The 26,807-nt window shown below is 43.2% G+C and overlaps 1 protein-coding gene across 2 annotated transcripts in view; it reads left to right on the top strand.

Annotated features, from left to right (window-relative positions):
* TMEFF1 (transmembrane protein with EGF like and two follistatin like domains 1) overlaps window positions 1-26,807 on the top strand; it is a 247,773-nt gene that overhangs the window by 110,572 nt on the left and 110,394 nt on the right. For both annotated transcript variants that reach the window (XM_063922918.1, XM_063922917.1), the window contains exons 2-4: window positions 1,237-1,349; window positions 7,270-7,399; window positions 24,493-24,519. In XM_063922918.1, the coding sequence (XP_063778988.1) occupies window positions 1,237-1,349; window positions 7,270-7,399; window positions 24,493-24,519 (270 nt within the window). The remainder of the gene's footprint in view (window positions 1-1,236; window positions 1,350-7,269; window positions 7,400-24,492; window positions 24,520-26,807) is intronic.

Here is a 26,807-nt window from a genome sequence, read left to right as displayed (position 1 = left end):
ACACTTGGATAACTTTGTGGGGTATCATCATACAACCCATTAAGAACCTAGCAATCTGGTGGACCATTATGCAATAGGTAGCATCAATCCTTGTGTATCTATGCCTATTTCCCTATAGATTGTAAGCTTGCGAGCAGGGCCTTCCTACCTCTATATCTGTTTGTTTTTACCCAGTTTTGTTCTATTACTGTTGTTCTAATTGTAAAGCGCAACGGAATATGCTGCGCTATATAAGAAACTGTTAATAAATAAATAAATAAAATAAATATTCCAACATGTTGAATATCCTATATTCAACAGTTGTGACCCATAAATGCTCAGAATCAGCAAGCCTGTGATTTTCAACATGTAGGATTTTGCCAATTCCCTAAGAGATTGCCAGTCATCATACACTGATCTGCATATCAGATCAGCATTGGGAAATTGCTGGTCAGATGTATAGTACGCACTAGTTCACCCTCTGGAAGTGAAATTATGACCTTCTGGTTATTTGATATCTCCATGTGCTCATTAGAGAGCATTGTGTTCCTCTTTAATAGCCTATTTAAGCAAAGGAAGCAGATCCTTCCTCCTTTATGATTCTGATAAAAAAAAACGTTAAGAATACTTCAAAAGTGCAACTCTCATTATAGGGACTTTTAAGAAAAAAATGTATAATAAAAAGAGTACAACTCCTTCACTCCCCACCCACCCCCTAGCACACATACAGTACTGTACTTACCTCTATGGTCCACAAACATGTGCAAAATGTCTGGTTAAGTTCACATATTCGGTAGTGCTATAAAAGTCACAGGAAAAATGTAGCAGTATAATGTATATTAGAGTAACACTAATGGTGTAAATAGAACTAAGACCAGGATTATGGTTTAGTGTATTTACCTATTTATGATTTTGCATGTTTGTATTGGTTGTTTGAGGAGTGCTTGTAACATCTTGACATCAGTGGGGTTAATGAACTTTAAACTGCTGCTTAGTAAATATTGGGGCTTATGACTTGAACATAAACCTTCTCTGGAGCAGGGAGCCATCCTCTATATGTGGTTCAGCCATCAAATCAGTTCATCTGGCATTGAAACTGTGCCGCGGATTATATTCAGTTTATGTTAGATTTTAAAAAGGTTAAATTGTAGAATGGATATTTAATATTAGATTTAAAAAAAACTGACTAAATATGCATTAAGCATGTTAAATGGTCAATATTAATTTATATGTCTCTTGACTCCTTTCACTTTACAGAGCTCAACATGAGAGAGTCTGAAGTACGAAGAGTGTGTGATGAATCAACATGTAAATATGGAGGTGTGTGCATAGAAGAGGGTGATGCTCTGAAATGTGCCTGCCAGTTTCAGGTAAAGACTGGTCACTTTTTTCTCTGATGCCCAAGTCTAGGCCACAATGTTTGTTTAGCTTTGTGCGCGTTTTAAGTTCACATTTAATGATGGTCTTTTTATAAATATTCTATCACCATGATAACTTTCACACAATAACTGTCATAAATCGATTTTTAACAAAACAGTTTTCCATGAATCGAGTACTACAGAGTAATTATATTTGGTGCCAATCCCTCAGATTCTAACATAGGATGAGTACAAAAGGGGTGATCATGCAATTGAGAATACATGCTAACCAGGACACAGACACATATACTCCTGGGAAACACATATTATTTGCAGGTGGCCGTAAGCAGCAAGCAGACTGGACCAGGCGAGGGGACATGCACATTTTCATTTGAATTTAATAAAAATCCCTTGCCGGGAGACGGACTCGGATAAGAGCCCATCCCAGCGACAAGCTGAAAGCAGAGTGATATCTTACGCCTGTGCGCTTAGTACATATGTGCGTCAGGATGGTGCCAGAGAGGGGAAAAAAATGCACTCCAGTCATTTTCAGTCTCCACAAATATTGTTTAATAACTGTGCTCCTAAACCCTGGCCACTGCTCATGGGCCAGTGCTATGTTCTTGGCCTCAGGCTTAAATTTCCCAGTCCACCCTTGGTCAGGGGCTTGTCCAAATTCTTGAGTATGATGGGCAGTAATACTAGTGGACCACTTGTGATTGGCTGATTACAAATGCACTGCAGATGCTGATTCCTCATTGCTTGAGCAAATACTATGGTTTTGCCATTTTGTCATTTTTTCTTCTTCCACGTGATAGAGTTGTTTCTGTTGTATTAGCGTGAAATGAAAAGTTTTATTGATGCCTATCAATGGAAGTGTATATTACAATCAAAATAAATGTTTAAAAACATGGGTGACAATGTATGTGAGGTATGCCTGGCGTAGACCAGATGCATGTTACTGATGCTGACCTGCCATGAGATATGAGTATAAATTTCTCCAGGGGCATATATGTGGATTTTTCATGGTCTGCTTATGTTTCCAATTGCGCAGACACGCCCTTACTGTACAAGGTTTACATAAGAAAGTGGTAAAAAAAACAAAGTAGCAGCACTCCTGTGGTATTGACAGATATCTAAGGGTGTGTACACACGTGAGATCCTTGCCATGCCCGATTTTCACTCGCGATTTCCCTTGAACTCCCCGGAGCCCAGATAGCACAGATTTTGACTAACTTTTCTTGAAATATGGACTATGTGTACTTACGATTTTGGCTTATGTGAGATTTTGGCTTATGTGAGATGTCATTGACATGTGAGATGAACTAGATAGTACACCGATCTAGCAAGGATTGACTTGCCTGCATAGTCTATCGTTTCTTGCGATGCCGACCTGGCGGGGCCGCACATCGGGATCGAAACGGGATCGCAAGGTGACTTTTACCTTGCGATCTGCAGTAACTTTTCTTGCGATTTTGACTATATAGTCAAAATCTAAAGAAAATATCCATTATTACCACTAAATGTACATATTAGTATAATAGAAATGTAAACAGTTTGGTTGATCAAAAATTGTAAAACTTTAAATATTGAAATTAAAGGGAATATACATCACAATGAAATACGGATGTGTCCTCATACATCTAATCTTGCAGCGTAAGCTGCCTGGTGCTAGTGGCCGCTAGATCCCACACAACTCTGCTAGCGTGGGCAATTTTTTTTTTTTTTTACAATTGCATCTTAGTCGCAATGCGATATGACCAGGTCCCACCAGAAGACTGTACTGATTCACTTAATATGCGCCACTGGTATATTTTGTGTGATATCAAATATGACAGGTGGCCTTGGAAATGTCTATCCTTATAAGTAGCATAGGCAACTGTTATGTGCACATAAATGATGATTATCCGGATATTTCCTCGCAGTTAGGATGAATATTACCAACTAGTTACAAAGACAAGGTCTGTTCAGTCATTGTTGTAGCAAGTTACCTCGCATGCTGGAAAAATGTCTGATGGCACACTTCATGCTGGAAATCGGTGTCCACAGATGAAACTGGTCAGGATATAAGGTACAAATAGTCCCAAGATGTCCAATATTAGGGCTTTAGCTTAACACGTTTCACAGTATTTGTCAGTACCACCCTAGTGCTGTTACTTTGTTTTCTACTTTATGTCTGTGAAATTGGGGAGTGACAACCCCAATCTGAGTAGCTACTTAATATGACAGCGTTAAATTTAGCTTACATTTAGCTATATTTGATATTATGACAGGGGGACCCCACACTGCAGGTTTCCCTGTTAGAGTTTCATCAGCCTAGCTTGTCCAAGACTAGTACTGGTAACAGACAGGTATCTTTAGTAGCATTTATTGCATTGTGATCTGAGTAACAACTAAGACAAACTGTGCACTAGGGTTGTAGACATCATAGTGATATTGGGACACAGCACACCCTTTGAGGCTTATAGTGAATTGGATATGTATGTCTCAAAAAGCTCTAAAGACATGCATGAAACATTAGGAAATGTATCCCCTTATGTTGAGTTAGAGAAGCAACAGTAGTATATGTGCCAGGTTTTTTATCAGACGTATATTAGATACACTTATACCCAACTAAGCACAAGTAATTTGGTTTTACATTTATGATAACGAAAAATGCATTCAGTATTAAGTTTGGTTTAAATAAAAATAAAAAACTTTACGAAACAGCAGGCATAATCATCCTTCTCGTGTTTGAATGAAAGTATGAAAAAACATTGTTTTGTACACAGCAGCTGCACAATAATAAGCAAATGCCGCAGAAGATCCACTGCTGCGCCCAAGGAAGCAGCATCAGATCATCTGCCTGAACAATCACCCATATGAGTAACCCTCAGGTTAATTACAGTAGGATGAGCGGGTAATTCAGGCTGCTGAAGCCATTGAAGCTGCGTCCAAGGATGCAGTCATTGGCTTCAGCACACACCTTGTTCTCCAACGCCTGTCTCCACCTTCAAATGGCTGCAGCATGTCAGTCATGTTACAGAACGAGCTCACATGCGCAGTACAGTATCTGTACATGCGCAGATCTCTCATTATCTCAGATTTATTTAAACCATCAAGTTTACGTACATCTCAGATTCAAGCCCTTCTCACTGTATTTTGTATGCGTTTTTTGTGTACATGTGCAGTGTAAATTTGTATATACTATGGCAGGTTCCCGGCATAATATTACATTACACAAACATCCATATACATTCTATTTAGCATAAGATATTCTTTATGCGAGTGCACTTCTTTTACATCACAGGAAATATAGGGGGTCATTCCGACCCGTTCGCTCGCTGCGTTTTAACGCAGTAGAGCAAACGGGTCCCTGCTGCACATGCGCAGGTGTCCTAGTGCGCCTGCGGGACGGCCAAAGGCCGTAGCAGACTAGCGATCGCCTCTGCCTTATTGACAGGCAGAGGCGTTCGATGGGTGGGAGGGGGCAAAACGGCGGCGGTTAGCCGCCTTTTCGTAGGCGCGGTCTGGCCAATGCAGGCATGGCCGCACCGAACGCGGGGGGGGGGGGGGGCGCAGCGGCTGCGTGACGTCATACACAGCCGCTGAAGGCCAGGGAGCGAGGAGTAGCTCCCGGCCAGCACGCTAAAGCTGCGGGAGTTACTCCTGAAGTGCAAAGGCATCGCCGCTGTGCGATGCCTTTGCACTTCTGCGAGGGGGTCGGACTGACATGCGGGGCGGGCTAGCCCCGTGCTGGGCGTTCCCCCGCATGTCAGTAAAGATGATCGTAGCTGTGCAAAATTTTGCACAGCTACGATCAAATCGGAATGACCCCCATAAGGTGCTCGTTCTGCAACATTTTACATAGTTTTGGTCGGACAGAAATGCACTTCTTTAAATGTAAATATCGTACATAAAGTGAGTGACTTCCCTCATGGTCCACAGGAGCACCCAAATCTCTCCCAAGCCAAAGCAAACGGTTCAAGGTATTTTGAGGAGGGAAAAATCATGGTGGTGTAAAATAAGGTGATAGCACCTGTACATCCTGGGTTCTAAATGCGTCCGTAATTTTGGACGACTTGCATTGGGATTGAATGAAACTTCTAATTTGCAAATAAGCAAATTGCAGGTTTGGAGGTATTTCATATCGGTCACATATCTCCGTGAAGAATTAGGATGCAAAGTACCCAGGATATTGTTAAAATGAAGCACTCCCCAACGTCCACGGATGTATATAGGTGGAAACCCAGCCCAGTGGAATCTGTGTATGTCTCCATATCGTGGTCAGTTGGAAGAAGTAGGGGACCTAGTCTAATTGTTCAGTTTGTCCCAACTGTCCAGGTACAGTAAATAGAGAACATAGAAACAAATTGTATGAGACTGGTCTCACGGCAGGAGGAAGCCAGGGCAGGGAGTCAACGTTGTAAACCTTAACCAACACATTTTCAATGTCCATCTATATCTTACAACATGATTTCCTGTTCCAGGATTAGACATAGCTGAGTTGAACGTAGTAGTATTTTTTTTAAATTGGGAAGACCTACTTCCCCCAATGGGAGATTGATCACAGACCCAGGCTGAGACACACCCCATAAGCGGTTGGGACATGTCTGCGTTTTTGCTGCCACATGCTATTACCTCCCCTAAGCAGTCCCTCAGTTTGTGAATAAATCCTCTCTACGCCCACAGTTGCAAGACCAATGCGGCATATGTGCAATGAATGCAGGCAGATAATTGCTTAACAGTGAAAATACTGCGTATGCATACAACTCAGATAGAAGATTGGGGAGAGATGCCTGATGGGAGGAAAGAGTCAATGACATATCTTCCATAAGTAACAATATTTGATACTGTTTGCCGTCTGAGGCAATAACTGAGGAATATTTAACAAATACATGTCTGAAAATGTTTGTGTTCACTTTTTAAAGTAATTAATTTGATTTTTTGTTTGATTTTTTTCAAATAGTTTCAAGCACAGTTCCCTTAAGACATCCAAACACGTTAGAGGACAAATACAAAGCACAGATTTTTCACTTTCCTCTAATAACATTGGGCTTTGGAAGATCTGATATGAATTATCAACCATTGTACTTGTACATGACATTGATATTGCAGCATTGGACTCCTTTGCTATTACAAGATCATGGTTCACAACTGATTGCTAATTAGAATAAAAAGGACATTAATTGGGGCCTATATTACCTTCTCCTCATTACATAATTAAAGTGAAAAATAAACAGAATAGGAAAAAGGTCTAACCCTTCGCTTGGGAATATGTTAATCATCATGAGTTTTATCAGTGAATATAAAGGTATTATTATTATTATTATTATTATTATTATTATTATTAACAATAATAATAATAATAATAATATTATTATTATTATTATTATTATTATTATTATTATTATTATTATTATTATTATTATATCTAGTTTTACAACTGTGATGGGTTTTTATTGCATATTTCATGCACAACTCCCCGCTGTGTTACAGCTAAGTTCTTGTTACAAGATATTCCCCACAATATGCAAGGTCATACAGGTTAAATGGAAAATGTTATTGCTTAGTCAGGTATTTAAAATAAGTGTCAGCTTTGTAACAGTATCTTTAAATGTCACAGACCATTTCCCAGTGGTGGTGGGAAGGAAAATGTTAATCATTTCCTCCTACCAGGAGTTCACCTTTGCCTGCTGTGCCCCTCTAGCTATAATGTGCCTAAATGGAATTTAGAACAATTATATCAAAGTGCAGTCTGCCTCACCATTGACTATTATGTTAAGAATACTAGGTATATCTTGTGCATTGTCTCATCTCTAAATAAAATAAAAACATTGCATATTGTTTCTCTTTGAAGTAGAAAAGCCTTATTATTATAACTTCCATGTATGTATTATTGATGCTATTATTATATCTGTCATTAAGTATTTAACAAATATTATTTTTGCAGTGCCACACTAACTATGTGCCAGTTTGTGGATCAAATGGAGACACATATCAAAATGAATGCTTCCTGCGGAGATCTGCCTGCAAACAACAGAAAGATTTAAATGTGGTGACAAAAGGTCCCTGCTTTTCTGGTAAGAACTGTGTATCAGCAGTCATAAACTTGTCTTTATAACGTTACTGAGGTATAAATAAGTCCTAAAGAAATGTGACTCTTAATCAAAGCGTGTTCCAGCAGTATATCTCCTGGCATCACGTGTGTAATTTACACCATACTTTCAGAGTACAAACACTGCATCAGTACACTCATCAACTTTATCTAGGTTTGGTTAATGCAGAAATGTGATGGAAATATAATGACCACAAGTAACTAAAACCAAACTCTCTGCGTTTTGGGAATACTGTAATAGTAATACTGTACTTAAATGCTGTTCATGTGAACTTTTCCTGTTCTTGACTTAAGTTTCACATTTCATATTTAACAACATAACTGTGACATGCAATCTTCATTTACCGTGTTTACTCATAAGTATCACAAATGTATCTATGTATATTACAAGGTTCCCAGGCAGGTCAGCAACAATGAAACACAGATGAAATACCATGTTGTTTGGTTACACCAGATTTAGGGCCTGATTCAGGTTGGATTGGAAATTCTGCTAAGTAGCAGAGGGGTGTGGGTCATTAGGTTGACAAGAGGTAGGTCGACAGTCATTAGGTCAACCACTATTGGTGAACATGCCCTAGGTCGACATGGTCATTAGGTCAACATGAACAAGGTCGACATGGAAAAATTTCGACATGATTTTTTTACTTTTTTGGTGTTGTTTTCTTTGTAAAGTGACGGGGAACCACAATTAGTGCACCGTGTCTCCTCGCATGGCAAGCGAGCTTCGGGCAAGGTGCCTCACTCCACTATCGCCCAGATTACCGTTCCCAATTGTAGTCCACGTGGATTGTAAAGTATGAAGAAAAAAAGAAGTGAAAAACTCATGTCGACCTTGTTCATGTCGACCTAACGACCATGTCGACCCAATGACTGTCGATGTAAGTCTTGTCGACCATGTGAACGCACTCCATGTGAACGCATGCTGAGGGCCACCCATCGCAGGGCAAAGCCGCCCAGCATGCTGACCACCGTGAGTGCTGCGCATGCGCCCGCATACTTTTACCAAATCGCGATCCAACCTGAATAGGCCCCTTAGTTCAGACACATCTATATGGCTGATACTACTACCGGGCACTTAGGACCGTACACACTGGGGGGGACACTGGACGATATGAATGATAACGATCTTTTATTAAAATATCTATTGTTCATATCGTCCACTGTGTATGGATGAATTATGAACGATGCGCACACCTGTGGATCGTTCTCGTTCATCCATGATCTACTGAACATGCAGCTCAGTGTTAACTATATCTTTAGCTGCATGTTCAGGAAGTGAGGGGGATGACGTCACTGAATGATATCGTACATTGATATTGTTCAGTGTGTATGTACTGGCGATCTCCCCTAATTAGCAATCAGTGATATAGCGCCAATTGGTAACTAGCCGAGGTCGCCCAGTGTGTATCTGGCTTTAGAATGATTCAGAGGTCAATCAAAATTCCGGTGTTTGGGATCCCGTTGCCAGCATTTCAATCCATGTGGGGATGCTGGTGTCAGCATTCCAAACAGTGTCAAGATTCCAGTGTTGGAATTCTGACTGCCGGGATGCCTCACCTGCAGCTGTGCTACATAACCCTTACCCGCAGCTCTGCTCCCAGACCCTCACCCGCAGCTCTGCTCCCTGAAGCTCTGTTCCCTGACCCTCAGACGCACCTCTGTTCCCTGACCCTCAGACGCACCTCTGTTCCCTGACCCTCACACACAACTCTGTTCCCTGACCCTCACACGCAACTCTGCTCCCTGACCCTCTGTTATCTGACCCTCCCATGCAGCTCTGCTCCCTAATCCACCCATGCAGCTCTGCTCCATGACCCACCTACGTAGCTTTGCTTCTTAATCCTCCCACGCAGCTCTGCTGCCTGACCCACCCACAGAGCTCTGCTCCCTGACCCTCCTACGCAGCTTTGCTCCCTGACCCTCCCACGCAGCTCTGCTCACTTACCCTCCCATGCAGCTCTGCTCCCTGACCCTCCCACACAGCTCTGCTCCCTGACCCTCACAAGCAGCTCTGCTCTCTGATCCTCACACGCAGCTCTTCTCCCTAATTCTCATGCAGCTCTTATCCATGACTATCAAGCAGCTCTTCTTCTTGACCCATGCACAACTCTGCTTTATGACCATTTCACATCTCTGCTGTAAGACCGTCACACACAACTCTGCTCCAAGACCCTTATATGAGGAAAGTGTTAAAGGCGGGGAGATTACATTGGGTGATGCAGGCAGCTGTGTACTCAGAGAAAGAAGGCAGCGGTGATGGGAGAGGTGATCCGGCTCCTGGTAGCAAAGGCTAGCGGGAAATGTAGGGGGAAAATGCACTTAAAATATGGAGGCAGGAGGCTAGTCCCTGGTGCTCCCTCCCTCACTATGGGCTTACAACATACATTTTGGTGCACCCAGCAAATTAATAGAGCACGGGTAGGAGGACTAAGAAGAGGAGTGGTAATGGAAGTGGGGCCAGGGCTTGTATCCCGTTTCTGTTACAATTGGGCACACACTCGGTCAGCCTGTCACTGATTCGCTCTACTGTGAATAATAACGTGCAGTGGGAATTCCAGGAGGGAGATGTATCAAAGTTTGGTTGGAGATAAAGTGGAAAGAGATATTAGCCAGTCAGCTCCTAACAGACATTTTATAGGCTATGTGTCTGAAAAATTACAGGTTATATATGACCGGCCGGTATGACCCACTATAAAACTGACAGGCAACTGCTGTACACCCTGGATGGCTCCCCAAAGTTCACCTCTGGTGCCGCGCCCACACTACGCCCCCAGAACCATATTCTGGAGTACAGGTATGCACTGAGCAGTGCCCAGAGACTCCCTTTTATAGGGAGGATATTTACTTTGAATCTCAGGCAAAGTAGGGCGCATGCCCTTAGTGAGCCACAGAAGCCTGTAGTCAGAAGCTATCAAGGAGAGCTGACCACCGCTGCAGCTCAAAACTAGGCGATGTGGAGGTGCATGTAGTGACCATGGCCCTCATTCCGAGTTGATCGCTTGCTAGCTGCTTTTAGCAGCAGTGCAAACGCTAAGCCGCCGCCCTCTGGGAGTGTATCTTAGCTTAGCAGAAGTGCGACCGAAAGGATCGCAGCATTGCTACAAAAAAGATTGTGCAGTTTCTGAGTAGCTCGAGACTTACTCCTAGCTAGCAATCACTTCAGACTGTTTCGTTCCTGGTTTGACGTCACAAACACGCCCTGCGTTCGGCCAGCCACGCCTACGTTTCCCCAGCCACTCCTGCATTTTTATCCGGCACGCCTGCATTTTTACACACACTCCCCGAAAACGGTCAGTTACCACCCAGAACACCCACTTCCTGTCAATCACTCTACGGCCAGCAGTGCGACTAAAAAGCGTCGCTAGACCTTGTGTGAAAGTACATCGTCTTTTGTGAAAGTACGACGCGCATGCCTGCGCACCATATGCATGCACAGAAGTGCCGCATTTTTACCTATTCGCTGCGCTGCGACCGAAAGCAGCTAGCGATCAACTCGGAATGAGGGCCCATGTACGGTGGACCGCCATCAACAGCAAACACTTTCACTGTATTCCAGGAAAGACAGTGTCAACTGTAGCACAGTCAGTAACCTAACCAACACACAAGAGACTAATGAAGAATTGAAACTATGTTGTATGGCTAGAATAAAAGTAAACAGATTAACACTATAGGTTTTAAACAAATTAAACCCATATATGAGGGATGTGCAGTAAGCTTACGATGCACAAAAAGTATTATTATTTACAAAGTGAATATTACATTTTTTAAAAGTATTCACCAGAGGAGTCTATGCAAAGTTGCAGGTGCTCAAATCACTTGGTGCAGCAGCTGGTGTTCTCCCAGACAGAGTTTGAGCGACCGCCATCAAACCTGGCCAGCATGTTGTGGCATCAAGTCACCCGAGCCTACTGCTGTTCTCTAGTCAGCTGATGGGGCACCCAGCATGCAGAAACTTTGCTTAGGCCAAGCATTTTGTGGAGTTTCAAGCAGATGGGTCCAGATGAGGTGCCTATCTCCTTCTCTAATTGGGTCATGGTCATCCTGGCATCCACTTCAACTATGGCTCGCATGGCAGCAACGTCTTTGGTGATGGCGAACACAGGTCAGCCGTCTTCCAGGGACCGTCTCTCGCACAAAATTTCTGCAAACCACTTTTCAAATACAGTGGTTCGAGACAATGCTTCCTCCCAAAAGCAGCTTGCAGTCCGTCAAAACACTCCTACTGTCGCAGACCACTCTGGTAGTCACTGAAGAACATGGCTCTGCAGTAGCCTCTGTTGAGCTCCATAGCAAATTTGTGAAGGAAGTGAACTGACTTCTTTGGTGTGCAGTGCTGCTTAGATACCGTTCTGTGCATTGACATTTCATAAGAACTTTAGTCGGAGATCACAGCTCACAACCAGACAGTCAGATTGTGTATCCTCTACCTACAGTATGCACTGAACATCTGGAAACTTATTGCACACCCCTCGTATGTGAAATCGTGGTTAAAGTCTCTTCATATTCTAATCAGGGTGGGAGCTAGTAATGAAGGCTTAATGAAGAGAATAATTATGGGTTTTAGATAATATAATGTGTTGGTTATTGGTTTAGAAAGTATTTAATTAGTGTTACTGGAAGCAATTATGGATCTTAAAAGCAGTGATATACGAGAGAGCAGTTAGGTTGAAAAAATGTTAAGGTGGAGTTAAAGCAAGTGTTTTAAAGTGTTTTGGAAAATTAAATATGCATAAAGAAAATGTATTAGAAGAAAGGTATCATCTAGAGGATGAAATAGCAGAGAAATGCTGAAATATCTAAGTAATTGAACATTTGAAAAACAATTTTCCTGTATGTACCTATAATGCTAAAGCACAATGGGGCTAATTCAGAGCTGATCGGTGCTGTGCATGTTCGCACAGCAGCGATCAGGCCTGAACTTCGCATGTGCCGGCGCATGCCAGACAGCCGCCGGCTGTCTTTAGCTAGCGATCGCCTCTGCCTGATTGATGGGCAGAGGCGGTCGCTGGGCGGGAGGGGGCGGGACGGTGGCGTTAAGCCGCCGTTTAAGGGGCGCGGTCCGGCCGACGCAGGCGTGGACGGACCGTGTCGGGGGCGGCCGCAGTGGCTGCGTGACGTCACACGCAGCCACTGCAACCCGTGCAGCGACGAGTAGCTCCCGGCCAGCATGCAGGAGCTGCGCTGGCCGGGAGCTACTCCTGAAGTACAAAAGCATCGCCGCTGTGTGATGCTTTTGTACTTCTGCGACGGGGCAGTGACTGACATGTGGGACGGGCGAGCCTTGTGCTGAGCGTCCCCCCGCATGTCAGTGTGCCTAATCATAGCTGTGCTAAATTTGGCACAGCTACGATCAACTCTGAATCACCCCCTATATCCTTAAGTATGTGTATGTCATGTCACCAGTAGTTATGTCATAATTGGAGCAAAAAAATAAAATCCAGGAATAGTCTTGGCTCTAGTCTAGGGCTTAAAGAACTTTACACTGATGGAATGTTGACATGAACTAAAACTTGCAGTTGTTATGGTAAAAGTTTGAAAATGAACAAAAAGTGTGTGTGTACTTTCACCTGCACAATAAATGGGAGAAGCCATGCTGGTCATTCCGAGTTGATCACTACCTAGTAACTTTTTGCAGTGCTGCGATCAAGTTAAATCTCAGCAAAACTGTGCATGCATATGCACCTTAATGCACAGGTGCGTCGTATGGGTACAAAGAGGATCGGTGCTGGGCGATGGATTTAACAAAGAATCCTTTTGCACAGCCGGTGGCAAGGTGATTGACAGAAAGAGGGCTTTTGTGGGTGTCAACTGACCGTTTTCTGGGAATGTTTGCAAAAATGCAGGCGTGTCCAAGCATTTGCAGGGCAGGTGTCTGACATCAATTTAGGGACCAAAAAGACTGAAGTGATTGCAGCGGCTGAGTAAGTCCAGAGCTACTCGGAAACTGCAAAAAACTTTTTTGTGCCGTTGGCTGCAGCAGCGTTCACACACTTGCAAAGCGAAAATACACTCCCCCATAGGTGGAGACTATCTGATCGCAGTGCTGCAAAAAAATTGCTAGCGAGCGATCAACTCGGAATGACCCCCATGGTTCCCCACTTCCAAAAACATATACTGAATTAGAAGGTCGGTAGAGAGGAATTTGTGCTTGGTTCCCTAAAGATGTCTTCTGATAATGCTTTAACCGAATGTGATTTAACTCACATAAAACAATAAATAATGCATAGCATAATTCTGTATGGGTAAAAAAAATTCCTTTGTGTCACAGTCCATGCTAAAAGTGATTTAAAAGAAACTGTTCCTCAACATAGATATATATGGGGAAAGAAAAAAATATATACTGTAGACCCACTGGTTTTGTTAATATACCCAAAAATGCAATAGGTACACTCACATTATAACAATCATTGGTATACATGAGTACAATTTGCAGTAAAGGTAACCTAAGCCTCCTACTAGAAGTCGCTGCAAATCAGCATGTGGCTTAGAAAGGGCAGAGTCCCAGATAACTGTCATTTTAGCGCTGCTCTCCTGATGATGTAACAAACAGCAGCGTGGTTCTTGATGATGCAATTAGAGATCGTGGTCTTTTTCTCAAGTGATTCGAAAGAAGGTTCCCTTAATATTCCAGCTGTTCCCAATTGCCGGTACTGTCACACCAGAAGTGATGCAACCAGATGCAACACAGACACACTGTAGCTACATGATCAGTCTTTGCCACAAAAACAGCCACCATCTGCTTGGCAATGCTGCGCTCACGGCAGAACTTCTATGGTGGCACACCTCCAACTGGGAACCATAGGGCTGACTGTTGATTGGTCTTGGGGTCAGAACTGTAGATCCAGTATTGCTCAGGCCGAGATTATTGTGGAGCACCAAGTGCATGGTTCCCGATGAGATGCCTTTCTACTTCTCTAACTGGGCTATGGTTACCCTGGGGTCCAACTCAGCTACCTCAGTTATGTCCCGCACAGCACCATTACTGTCCTCAATGATGGCACACAGAGGTCAGCTGCAGCCCTCCTTGTCTTCCAGGGACCCTCTCCCCAACCAAAATTCTGCAAACCAATCAAACACAGTGGTTCGGGATGGTGCTTCCTCCCCAAAAGCAACTAATAGTCGGTCAAAACTCTCCTGCTGTCACACACCACTCTTGTAGTAGTTGTAGAAGATCATGGCTTTCCAGCAGCCTCTGGTGAGCTCCATAACCAGTTTATGAAGGAAGTGAACATGCTGATTTCCTCTGTGTGCAGTGCTGCCTTTATATGGTTCTCTGCATTGACATTTCACAAGAACTTTAGTCAGAGATTACAGGTCACAACCAGACAGATTGTGTCTGCTCAATGTATGCACTGCACATCCAGAAACTTATTGCATACCCCTAGTACATACTAGTTCATTAGACTCGGCATTTGCTAGGTCATCTCATGACCTCAATTTACGTTAATATGGAGTTTGTATGTTCTCCCTGTGTTTGCATGGGTTTCCCACAGGTACTACAGTGCTAAAGTGCTCATCAAAATCTGTTCTGATAAGTTTGTTGTTGAGGTACTATTCACATATTAGAATGAAAATAGTAGGACATACAAATAGAATACCATGTTGTACAACTAATAAAATACTTTATATTAAACATTTAATATTATTATAGTTAAATATACAATTAATATATGGCACTAAAAGTTATCATATTTTAGTTCTACTGAGTATAGCTTTAGACAAATAGTATTAATAATCTGTTACTGATGACTGGAAATCTAATAAAAAAATTATCTGATCGTAAATGCTATAACTTTTGTTAATTATCTTCAAGGTTGTTCCTTGCCATTTTAATTTTCAGGCCTCATAAAACAGATGAATATGCAATTAACCTTTTTCTAAGTTTTTCAATAACATGTTATTTTGAAATTAGCAACACAGATTTAGAGATTAAAATATATGTACTATTACAGTATGTAAATACATAACAATATAAAAGACATACGTAGCATAAACCTACTTTGAATGTAGTTAGAATAGCATCTTTTAATCCAGAGAATATTAATTAAAAACAAACATGCCTGCATGGCAAAATACATTTTAATAATGCAAGTGCAACTGCTGAGTTATTGTTTTCATGCATTTATTAGATCTGACACAGTCCAGAAAATATTCTAGTGATCTCTATACAATGTAAAAAGCATTTTAGTGACCAAAGCACAATACAGAGATCACCTCATTGACCTGTCTGGAAAACAGAGAGTATTTCAAATAAACATTATACAATAGATAGATTAATATAGTGACTTCTGTACACTATATAGAGCATTCTGATTATATGTACAGTATACAATACAAGGACCTACTTACAATGCAGAAAGCATCATAGTGACCTCTACAATACAGAGAGCATTATAGTGAAGTCTATGAAGTACTGTAGGATTCTCATGAACATTAGTATTTTAGTGACTATTTAACATGGAGGACGTGGTGAATTTATAATGTAGACTATAATTTAGAATATAATACTGTCAATCTGCAGAAGAAATAGACAATTCATCATATTTATTCTCCTATCATTTTGATGGACTTAAGATGGGTACACAATATGGGATGTGCTCGGAGAGCATATTGGATGAAAGGTGTTATTGATATGCATATGTTTTAGAATTGATGCGAGAGCTTAAGGTAACTTATACATTTAAGAATGTTGGATTCCAAATAAAAGGATAGAGAGAGATGTAGTTATATTGCTCACACGTTTCATTCTTTTTTTTGTAATAATATAGGTCACTTTATACCTTTCTTGTTTTATTATATCATACATATGTGTGGGTATGAAAAATTGATTTGTACAGTATTGTGCAAAAGTTTAAGGCAGGTGTGGGGAAAAATGCTGCAAAATAAGAATTATTTAGAAAATAGAAGTGTTAATAATTTATTTTTATCAACTAATAAAATGCAAAGTGAATGAACAGAAGAGAAATCTAAAATAAATCAATATTTGGTGTGACTTCAAAACAGCATCAATTCTTCCAGGTACACTTGCACATAGGAACTTGGCAGGGAGGTTGTTCCAAACATCTTGCATAGCTAACCACAGATCTTCTGTGGTTGTAGACTTGCTCAAATCCTTCTGTCTCAAATGTTGAGATCAGGACTCTGTGGGGACCATATCATCACTTCCAGGACTCCTTGTTCTATTTTATGCTGAAGATAGTTCTTAAGGACATTAGCTGTATGTTTGCGCATGCATCTGAGGAAGCACCAATCAGTATTACAGCGTGCACGGATGCAGAAACTGGTCATCTCAGTTCTTGCATATTTGGATGTGGCAGCTACATAAAGTAGTAGACAAACAACTGCCAATAGACGCTGCTGCGGGTACTCGTGTCCACCTCTGAATCAGGCACTTAATGCGCATTACAAAATTCTTCTTGCCCACAGAAGCACCAGTAGGCACATAGCCTTTGCCTCTGATAGTGTCATGATCCCAGAGCCGACCCTAACCGATATGATGCCCTAGGCAAGATTTTGTTTGATGCCTCTCTGCCGCTAGTTCCGCATCTGACTCTGCACCCCTTTCCCAGCACCATCACCCCTCACTGCTTGCAGATCCGCTCTGTCAGTCCCTCCATTGGCTACCGGTATTCTACCGTATTCAATATAAAATACTGTTACTCACATACAAGGCTATTAACCAAACTGCACCAACATACATCTCCTTACTCATCTCAAAATATCTCCCTACCAGACCTCTCCGCTCTGCACAAGATCTGCGTCTCTCATCCACACGTATTACCTGTTCCCACTCAAAATTACAGGACTTTATCCGGGCTTCACTCACTCTGTGGAATGCCCTCCCACGCACAATACGACTCTCCTCTAGTCTCCAAACCTTAAACGTTCCCTGAAAACTCACTTCTTCAGACAAGCCTATCACATTCCAGACCCACCCACATAACCTTCAATGCTTCCTGATCTAAATTTATCTAATCACATCCTCTCTGTACAGTCCATATAACCTCACATTTTGTCTTCCAACATTGCTGGGTGATCATATCATACAACCCATTAAGAACTTAGCAATCTGGTGGACCATCATGCAATAGGCAGCATCTATCCTTGTGTATCAATGCCTATTTCCCTATAGATTGTAGGCTTGCGAGCAGGGCCATCCAACCCCTGCGTCTGTCTGTTTTTGCCCAGGTTTGTTCCATTACTGTTGTTCTAATTGTAAAGCGCAACGGAATATGCTGCGCTATATAATAAACTATTAACAATAATAAATAAAATGCTACGTTACAGTGATTTCCAGGAATACACTCTAACGTAGCATTTCGTATGCAGATATAGACGCAGTCACACACAGAATATAATTTTAATCAGCAGAAGCTGCTTGTGCCCCATGGCATTCCAAATGCCCTAGGTATTTGCCTAGTTTGTCTATGCCTAGGGCCGGCCATGCATGATCCTCTTAGAGATTGCAGACAAGTGTCTGCTTTATTTCAAGTGTTAAAAAAAACATTTTTCTACAAGATATTATGGGCTAAAACAGGTAACAGTATTACAGTCTGATACATTTGTAATCCTTACAAGAACAGATAGGACGGCGCTTACTGAACAGATACATTTTTGTTATCGTTTTCAGTGTTTCAGCAATACTATCTTTCCACACAGTAATATGTATTACTACACATCACTTCTACAGCACAGTGGCTGCTCTGTACATCAGCTGTTATGTAATACTGCACTGATTCATAGGATCTTCCGCAAGACTTATTCATTTGCTTACATGCAATGTGCAATGCTGGACAGTGAAGCGTATAAGTGGCCATATTCATTTTCATACACATTAGTTTCTTGGCACACTATGCCCTGTTACATTTATGCATAATCATTCCAACATATATGAAAGGGTGTGGTATGATTTGCGCTTGGGATCCGGACACCCAGTATACCGGCGCCGAGATCCCGAACGCTAGAATGCTGACGGTGGGGCTAGCACAACAGAGCCTCTTGCGGGCTCGCCACGCTGCGGGCGAGCACACGCTATTTATTCTCTTTCCAGGGATGTCGTGGACACCCCAATAGGGAGATTAGGTGTTGGTATACTGGCTTTCGGGATTCTGGCGCCGGCAGTGGCGTAAGTTCGTCCTAGTCGCCCGGAGGCATGATACATTTTGGTGCCCCCCTACACATACACACACATACCATATGTAGCTATCCGGCACCCAGGGTGAACAGTAGCAGCGTGCTCAGGTACCTTTCCCAATAGTAATATAGATACACATAGAAAGTGGACGCACTCCAAGTCAGTCATTACAATAAAACAGACACCAGCATACCATTATAGTACACCTACAGTGCTCCCTCACCCGCCAGGTCTCCATGGAGATGCTTTGGCGCAGCGGTGTGCCAATATAATTAGTGTTCACTGTGGTATTTTTTTTTAGGGCAGGGTGCTGATCACGGGGAGGGCACATTTTTCATTCGGGAGGGCACATTTTTAAGTTAGATGGGCAAACTTAGGTACATACTATAATGCTTGGTGCTCCCATTCCTATGGCCAAAACATGGACAGTGCGCACCGAAGGTGCGCAGCAAAAATCTAGGGGCGTTGTTTCGTGGGGAAGGTAGTGCCCCTAATACACATTGCACCAGTTAGAACCTCCTATACACACTGCGCCAGGTAGAGCACGTTATACATATTGCGCCAGATAGAGCACATTATACACATTGCGTCAGATAGAGCACATTATACACATTGCGTCAGGTAGGGAGCACTGAGGCACATTGCACCAGGTAGAGAGCACTGAGACACATTGCACCAGGTAAAGAGCACTGAGGCACAATGCACCAGGTAGAGAGCACTGAGATACATTGCACCAGGTAGAGAGCACTGAGGCACACTGCACCAGGTAGAGAGCACTGAGGCACACTGCACCAGGTAAAGAGCACTGAGGCACACTGCACCAGGTAGAGAGCACTGAGGCACACTGCACCAGGTAGAGAGCACTGAGGCACACTGCACCAGGCAGAGAGCACTGAGGCACACTGCACCAGGTAGAGAGCACTGAGGCACACTGCACCAGGTAGAGAGCACTGAGGCACACTGCACCAGGCAGAGAGCACTGAGGCACACTGCACCAGGTAAAGAGCACTGAGGCACACTGCACCAGGTAGAGAGCACTGAGGCACACTGCACCAGGTAGAGAGCACTGAGGCACACTGCACCAGGTAGAGAGCACTGAGGCACACTGCACCAGGTAGAGAGCACTCAGGCACACTGCACCAGGTAGGGAGCACTGAGGCACACTGCACCAGGTAGGGAGCACTGAGGCACACTGCACCAGGTAGGGAGCACTGAGGCACACTGCACCAGGTAGAGAGCACTGAGGCACACTGCACCAGGTAGAGAGCACTGAGGCACACTACACCAGGTAGAGAGCACTGAGGCACACTGCACCAGGTAGAGAGCACTCAGGCACACTGCACCAGGTACGGAGCACTGAGGCACACTGCACCAGGTAGGGAGCACTGAGGCACACTGCACCAGGTAGAGAGCACTGAGGCACACTGCACCAGGTAGAGAGCACTGAGGCACACTACACCAGGTAGAGAGCACTCAGGAACACTGCACCAGGTAGGGAGCACTGAGGCACACTGCACCAGGTAGAGAGCACTGAGATACATTGCACCAGGTAGAGAGCACTGAGATTAATGTTTACAGCTGCAAAATACTTACAAGGTTAATTTAGCCCAGGGGGACTCTCATGTACGTACCGGGTCTGGCGGCGCACGGCTGGCCGACGTGGAGGGGTCCGGCAGGCAGCAAACGGCGGGGCGGCAGGGCGCACAAAAACGGGCAGGGCGGGATTCAGCTGTCTAAAAAAGGGGCAGACACCTAGCGTGAACACTAGATATATATTAAAAAAAACACAAACGCCTCATTCACTTAAACACTCACACACGTCTCACTTAAACACACACGCCTCTCACTTACATACACATGCCTCTCACTTACACACACCTCTCACACATGTGCCTCTCACTTACACACACCTCTCACACAAGTGCCTCTCACATACACGTGCCTCTCATATACACATGCCTCTCACTTACATACACATGCCTCTCACTTATAGGCCCTACACACATAGCGATTTCACTGCACGATATGAACGATCTTGTTCATTAATGAACGAGATATCGTTCATATCGTGCAGTGTGGAGTCCCCAGCGATGAACGATGTGCGGCCCCGCGCTCGTTCATCGCTGGGGCCATGTCGGCTGTGCATGCAGGCCAATATGGACGAGATCGTCCATATTTGCCTGCAAGTCTACGGAGCCGAGTGACGGAGGGAGTGAAGAAACTTCACTCCCCCCGTCACTGCCCCCCCGCCGCCGGGTCGCTCGTCGGCCGTATCGGCCGTCGGGCACCTTGGTGGCGCATCGCCTAGTGTGTAGGGCCCCTTACATACACATGCCTCTCACACACACACACACACACACACACACACACATGCCTCTCACTTACATACACATGCCTCCCACTTACATACACATGCCTCACACACACACACACACACACACACACACACACACACACACACACACACACACATATGCCTCTCACTTACATACACATACATGCCTCTCACACATGCCACTCTCACACACACATCACACATGCCTCTTTTACTTGAATGTACAACTTTCCTTAAAAACACACACACCTCACTTAAAAACAAGCACACACAAAACACAGTACTTCCCCCCCAAATACACCTCTCCCCCACCCCCCACACAGTGCCTACCTTTGGCTATCATCCAGAGCATGGAGGAGCAGAGAGTTCTGAGCTTCCCTCGGCTGGCTTACTAAGGGCCCGGGAGGAGCTGTGCTCTGGAGCTCCCCCTAGCTGCAGCCAGTGCCATCTCTCTCTACAGGAGGCAGCTTCCGTGTCACTGACACAGCTCCTCCATCTGCAATAGCAGCGCAGTTCTCAGGCTGCGGGAGACAGTGGAGGAGATGCGCCCCCTTGTGGCCAGGAGCCCGGCGGCAGCCGACTCCACTGCCTCCCACAGTTCCGCCCCTGGGCGCCGGTATATCAAGTGCCACCCATGTGAAACAGTTTATTCATTTAGTACAATAAAGGTTAGTGCCAATATCATTGCAGCTATAACAGAGTTGCCTAATGCATGAGATATAATGAGATATCAGATATGCCGCCTGCATTGGGATAACTAAAGCAGCATACCATTGAGGACTCACATATGTCCCTATTTATCAAGTTCCATAAAACATGGCTCCATTAGCTAGTGCTATTTTCCCTCCCAGTCAGCCTCCGTCCTCCTCTCGTCCCATACATACCTGTAGCACTTTCCAAATTATTTATTTATTAACAGTTTCTTACACAGTATAGCGCAGCAAATTTCGTGTTTTACAATATGCGTATGCCTGATGGCCGGGCTTGCAAAGTGTTGCTGACGGCAGTAAAGTGGCACCTTCTTATTCGTTATTTCCAGAGAGAGGGCCTTATTCAATTTGAGATGCGTTCGCAGGGCGGTCTGGGATGGTGATGTGGTGTTGCGGGGGCATCGACTCAGCATTGGTCAGGTGTGGCATTGGAAAAAGGGGCGGGTTCAGGGCAGCCGCAAGACGTCACATGTGGCAGCTGCTACCCAAAAATAGCAACTCTGCCTGCCATTTGCAGCCAGGCTGTGGAGGCAGGAGGGCATCCACAATTCAGTGATGTGATCACAATTGAATTGCTGGGCATTTACATACTAGGCGGCCCCCAGCATGTGATCGCAAACAGTTGCAGTTTTGCTAAAATAGCAAAACTGCAACGGAAGCTGAATAAGGGCCATTGAAAAATGGAAATATGCACTACATTACAGCAACCAAGTATACAAGCACAGTTTTCACTTATAGCAGACAAACTAAAAAAAAAAAAAAAAAAGTTGATAATTGATCTCTATCATTTTATTACAGATTTGCACCTTTGGCAATATTAGTATATATTTCACATAGGCCAGACTGGGGCTTGGGTTTACATGCAAATCCAAAGAAGGCCCTTTTAGAAATAATGATGTACAGTTGAGTTGAACATTTTGCAATTATTTTACAATACCAGGCACTGCACACAGGTGACCTGTTAGCAAACAATAATGGAATGGGATGCTACATCTTCTCCCTTTAGTCTCGCAAATTAGAAAATATGACAACAGAAATTAAAAAAAAAAAATACCCTACACTAAGATATTCTACACTTGGATTAATTAGACGGGAAGCGGTTAAAATACTGCTAGACGGGATCCTGGCAGTCACAATGCCAATGCCGGAATCCTGATTAGCGGTGAAATGCCGCCGCCTGAATACCGGTGCTACAGTCTATTCTCTAATCTGTGGCGAGCTCAGCGAGCCACCGTGCCTGCAGCATGGCGAGTGTAGCGCGCATATCATACTGATCCCGAGTAGACCACTCTATTCTCTGTTAACCTTTGAAAACACACTTTTCTGTTATTACCGTATTTGCACTTTGAACCTATGTATTATTAAAGCAAATATTGTGTATTTGTTGCATTGCAAAACCTCAATAATATATTTTGTGAAAAAAACACTTTTTAAATGCAGAAATCTGTAATCCCACATACTGTACCAACTTTTTGTTCATTAAGCAGTTTGGAGCTGTATCACATGAAGCAATGTTTTATATGATGAGTTTTCCATTGCAGTATATAGTTTTTGGGGTGACTAATTTAGCTGCATTTGCAAGGAATCGACTGGGATGCGTTTGCACTTCAGCACTCTGGCTATACTTGCATACTTCTGAAAAAGCATTTCAGGGAGACTATGAAAGTACTGCTACATCTGCGAAGCGTGACATGAAAATGACTTACACCCAAATGTAAATGAGCCCCATAGTTAGTAAGGGCTACTTGTTGAAGAAAAGACACTGATATTTTTCAGGATTTGTTTTTGTATTGTGTTTTACAAGAGCTTCCATATACTGCAAGTGGCCATGAGAAACCTTACTTAAAATGCATGTAGCCATAGGGATCATTGTGCCTTATAACCAATGCAGGGAAATGGCACTGATGAACCCATATGAATGTATGTATCTCAGATTTCTCTTTTTCCCCAAAAATATTTAACATCTACTTAATGGGGGTTAAGTGCAATCAGGGAGATTGCTGGACTATTTAGGGAGTCGGGGAGATTAGAACTATTTCAGGGAGTCTCCTGCAGAATGTGGGAGGGTAGGCAACTTTTACTCTGGCTTGTTCCCATCATATGTCATGTGACTGTGGTTGTAGTAGTAATAACATGACATAGCTGTTTTAAATAACTAATAGTGGCATCAAGGATAAAAGGTAAGCAAGAAGCTATAACACCATCACGTAGCAGTTTCTTATACTAAACACATTATTTTACTTGGTATTGCAGCTTTAATACATTGTGATATACTGACTCTTACATGCAGCATGTGTAAAATGAAATCACTCCTCCTGCTAATGAACTTGCCCTTCTGCTGCTTGAAATATTACTCTGTGTTCTTTTGTCACCTTTGTGGATAATAAAGCTGCTCATATGTGAGATCCATGTATAGTGCTGAATGATGTGTACATCTTGCCTGTGTTTGTTCCTGTTCAATTCATTGGGCAACTCTTTATTGAGCTGCTTGGTGTCTCTAAACTGCATCACATGCTGCTTACACACCCAGAAATATAACCACAATAGATTGTGAACTGTCTGTGCCAAAGGAAACATGTATTTGCTCCTCTTTACTTCACTTAAGTACAGATGCATTCATAGTTATCTACCTTGTAGAGCCAGATCTTCACCATGTATGCATAAGTGCTCCTAGAATTCTGATCTCATTTTATCAGCACACTGCACTGCTGTAACTCATCAAGTTTCATTTTACAATTGTGAAAAGACAGAATGTCTAACATCTGGAGCAGTGTTGTGATAACATTTACATACACATAGAGTATCAATCCAGAAGTAACAAATAGCAACGTTTAAAAAGCTGTTTCATTTATATTTTCTGTCTCTGTTTTGTTTCTTAGATATTGCATCTGGATCGGGTGAAGGCGGTATGTTGTATTTTATTATTTCTAAAATATTGCTTAATACTAAAGCGTAGTACCTAAATGGAATTCCAGGGAATGTTGCTGACACACTACATCATAGACATGGTGGTCTACTCATAATAACGCTACACCCAACCACAACTCAGACTGCTTAAACAGACATGGAATTACCAGACCGTGGGGTCTATTTACTAAGCCATGGATGGAGATAAAGTACCTGCCAATCAGCTCCTAACTGTCATTTTTCAAACCCAGCCTGTGACATGGCAGTTAGGAGCCGATTGGCTGGTACTTTATCACTGTTCCCTTTATCTCCATCCAAGGCTTAGTAAATAGACCCCTGTGTGTCCATGCAACTGATGTGTTAGCTAATTAATGTTCAGTCTACTGTTCACAGAACCTATCTGCCAGTAACTACCAACACCTCCACTCTCACCCACCTGCGATGTGCCTGCTCCCTGATAATCTCTGCTCCATGTAAGAATACTGGATAACAGTAAGCGGAGTAGCAGCACGTAGTAACAGGCAGCAGCTGCAAAGGCAAATAAAATTCTGAGCCGACGTAATCTGCAGGTTAAATACATGTGATGCAAACAGAGCAATAACCGTTATAAGACACTAGTTAAACAGCCTCTTGCCACTATTTTGGGTATCTCACTGTAAAAAATACCTAGGAGAACTTGAGAGGGTTAATGAAGGCAATGGGAGGATTGACTTATAAAGAAGGGCTAGAGACAAATTATTGATTATTTTAATTTAAATAGGCTATTGTCTATTGACTTGTACTGTACATATTAGTTACAGTTGGCTCGACACACAGTAGGCGATATATCATTGGCAAATCAGCATCTTTATGCAAACCATATGTCTGTGATGACGTCGTTCAAAGACCTATTGCGTCGGCTTTGCAGCACATGGACAATATATCTGAAGCTATATCGACGGATCTGGCTGTGTACACTTGTTGCAATGGCTTATGTGACAGCAGGGCCGGTAAATCCAATTGTCTGCCCAGATGGGTGCGGGATGTCCTCCGAACTTGGGTGTTTTTCTAAAGGGGAAATCACTTTTGCGGCATCTTGCATCGCCGTCGAACTCGGCATCATTACTTCCGGTCCTGGGGGTTTTGCTTTGCCTGCCTCTAGATAAACACAATCGGAATTTTTAAACAGTGACACTTGATGGACCTGTATTTTTTTAACAAACAAAATGTATTCATCAAGTGATAGTAAATCAGTGTCTGTCTTCCTCCTTTTCTCCTTTACTGCCTGCTAAGTCTGGTCCACAGCTATATGTACATTAGTCACCTCCCCATATCTTTATCCTCCGCTATATCATGCTGTGTACAGTTATTAACTCCCTTAGGGGGACATTTACTAAGCAGTGATAAGAATGGAGAAGTGAGCCAGTGGAGAAGTGCCCATGGCAACCAATCAGCACTGAAGTAACATCTATAATTTGCATACTATAAAATGATACAGAGCTGCTGACTGGTTGATGGGGCAACTTCTCCACTGGATCACTTCTCCGCTCTTATCACTGCTTAGTAAATGTCCCCCTTAGTTACTAATATTCCCTTGTAACCACGACTACATGGTGTAGTCTACTAGAGACAGTGAAGGAGCTGACACCAGCATCAGGAGTCTTTGCAATGGAGCCTGTATACTGCACTCGCTGTCAGAGACTGGAAGAGCCACACATAAGTAGAAGGATCTAGGGTTGTCACGTGTTCTGAGCAGGAATCCAGAAAGATTTGATGATGATATCTATAAGAGAGCCCATCACAATCAACAGAAGTAAGTTAAGTGCAGTTCAGTTTGGCAAAGTTCATGTCAGTCAGTCCTGGCTGTCAGCAATCCCACATTAGTGACGGGAAGATAGTCGCAGCAAACAGCTGCTGTGAGAAGGTATTATAATGTTTTTCAGCAAAACCTATAACCTGGAGGTGGAACTGTGGCAGGGTTATCAGGCAAAATCAACGTGGTCAGTACAAGCTAGCCAAGGGAGTCCAGAGAGATGATAGTGCTACCTGGCATTATTCTTCAGAGGAGCCAGAACTCATAGGTTTTTAACCACTAGATTACTAATCACATCTGGAGGCAAGGTAGTCTCTTTCTGCTTACATGAGAGAAGAAAGTACTGTAGGTCAGAGACAGTGTCTATAGGATAAATGCTGAGATAGTCTACAGTGAATGCTAAATAAAACCACAGTTGTTCAGCAACAGTGATAATTGTAACATTACAGCTGTCGTGTGCCACTCTACAGTGCGTCCTGTAATACTGTGTGGACA

This window comes from Pseudophryne corroboree, chromosome 5 (genome assembly GCF_028390025.1).
Source record: "Pseudophryne corroboree isolate aPseCor3 chromosome 5, aPseCor3.hap2, whole genome shotgun sequence".
Lineage (NCBI taxonomy): Eukaryota > Metazoa > Chordata > Amphibia > Anura > Myobatrachidae > Pseudophryne > Pseudophryne corroboree.
Note: the sequence above shows the minus strand (reverse complement) of the source record. Positions and strands in the feature narration are given on the sequence as shown.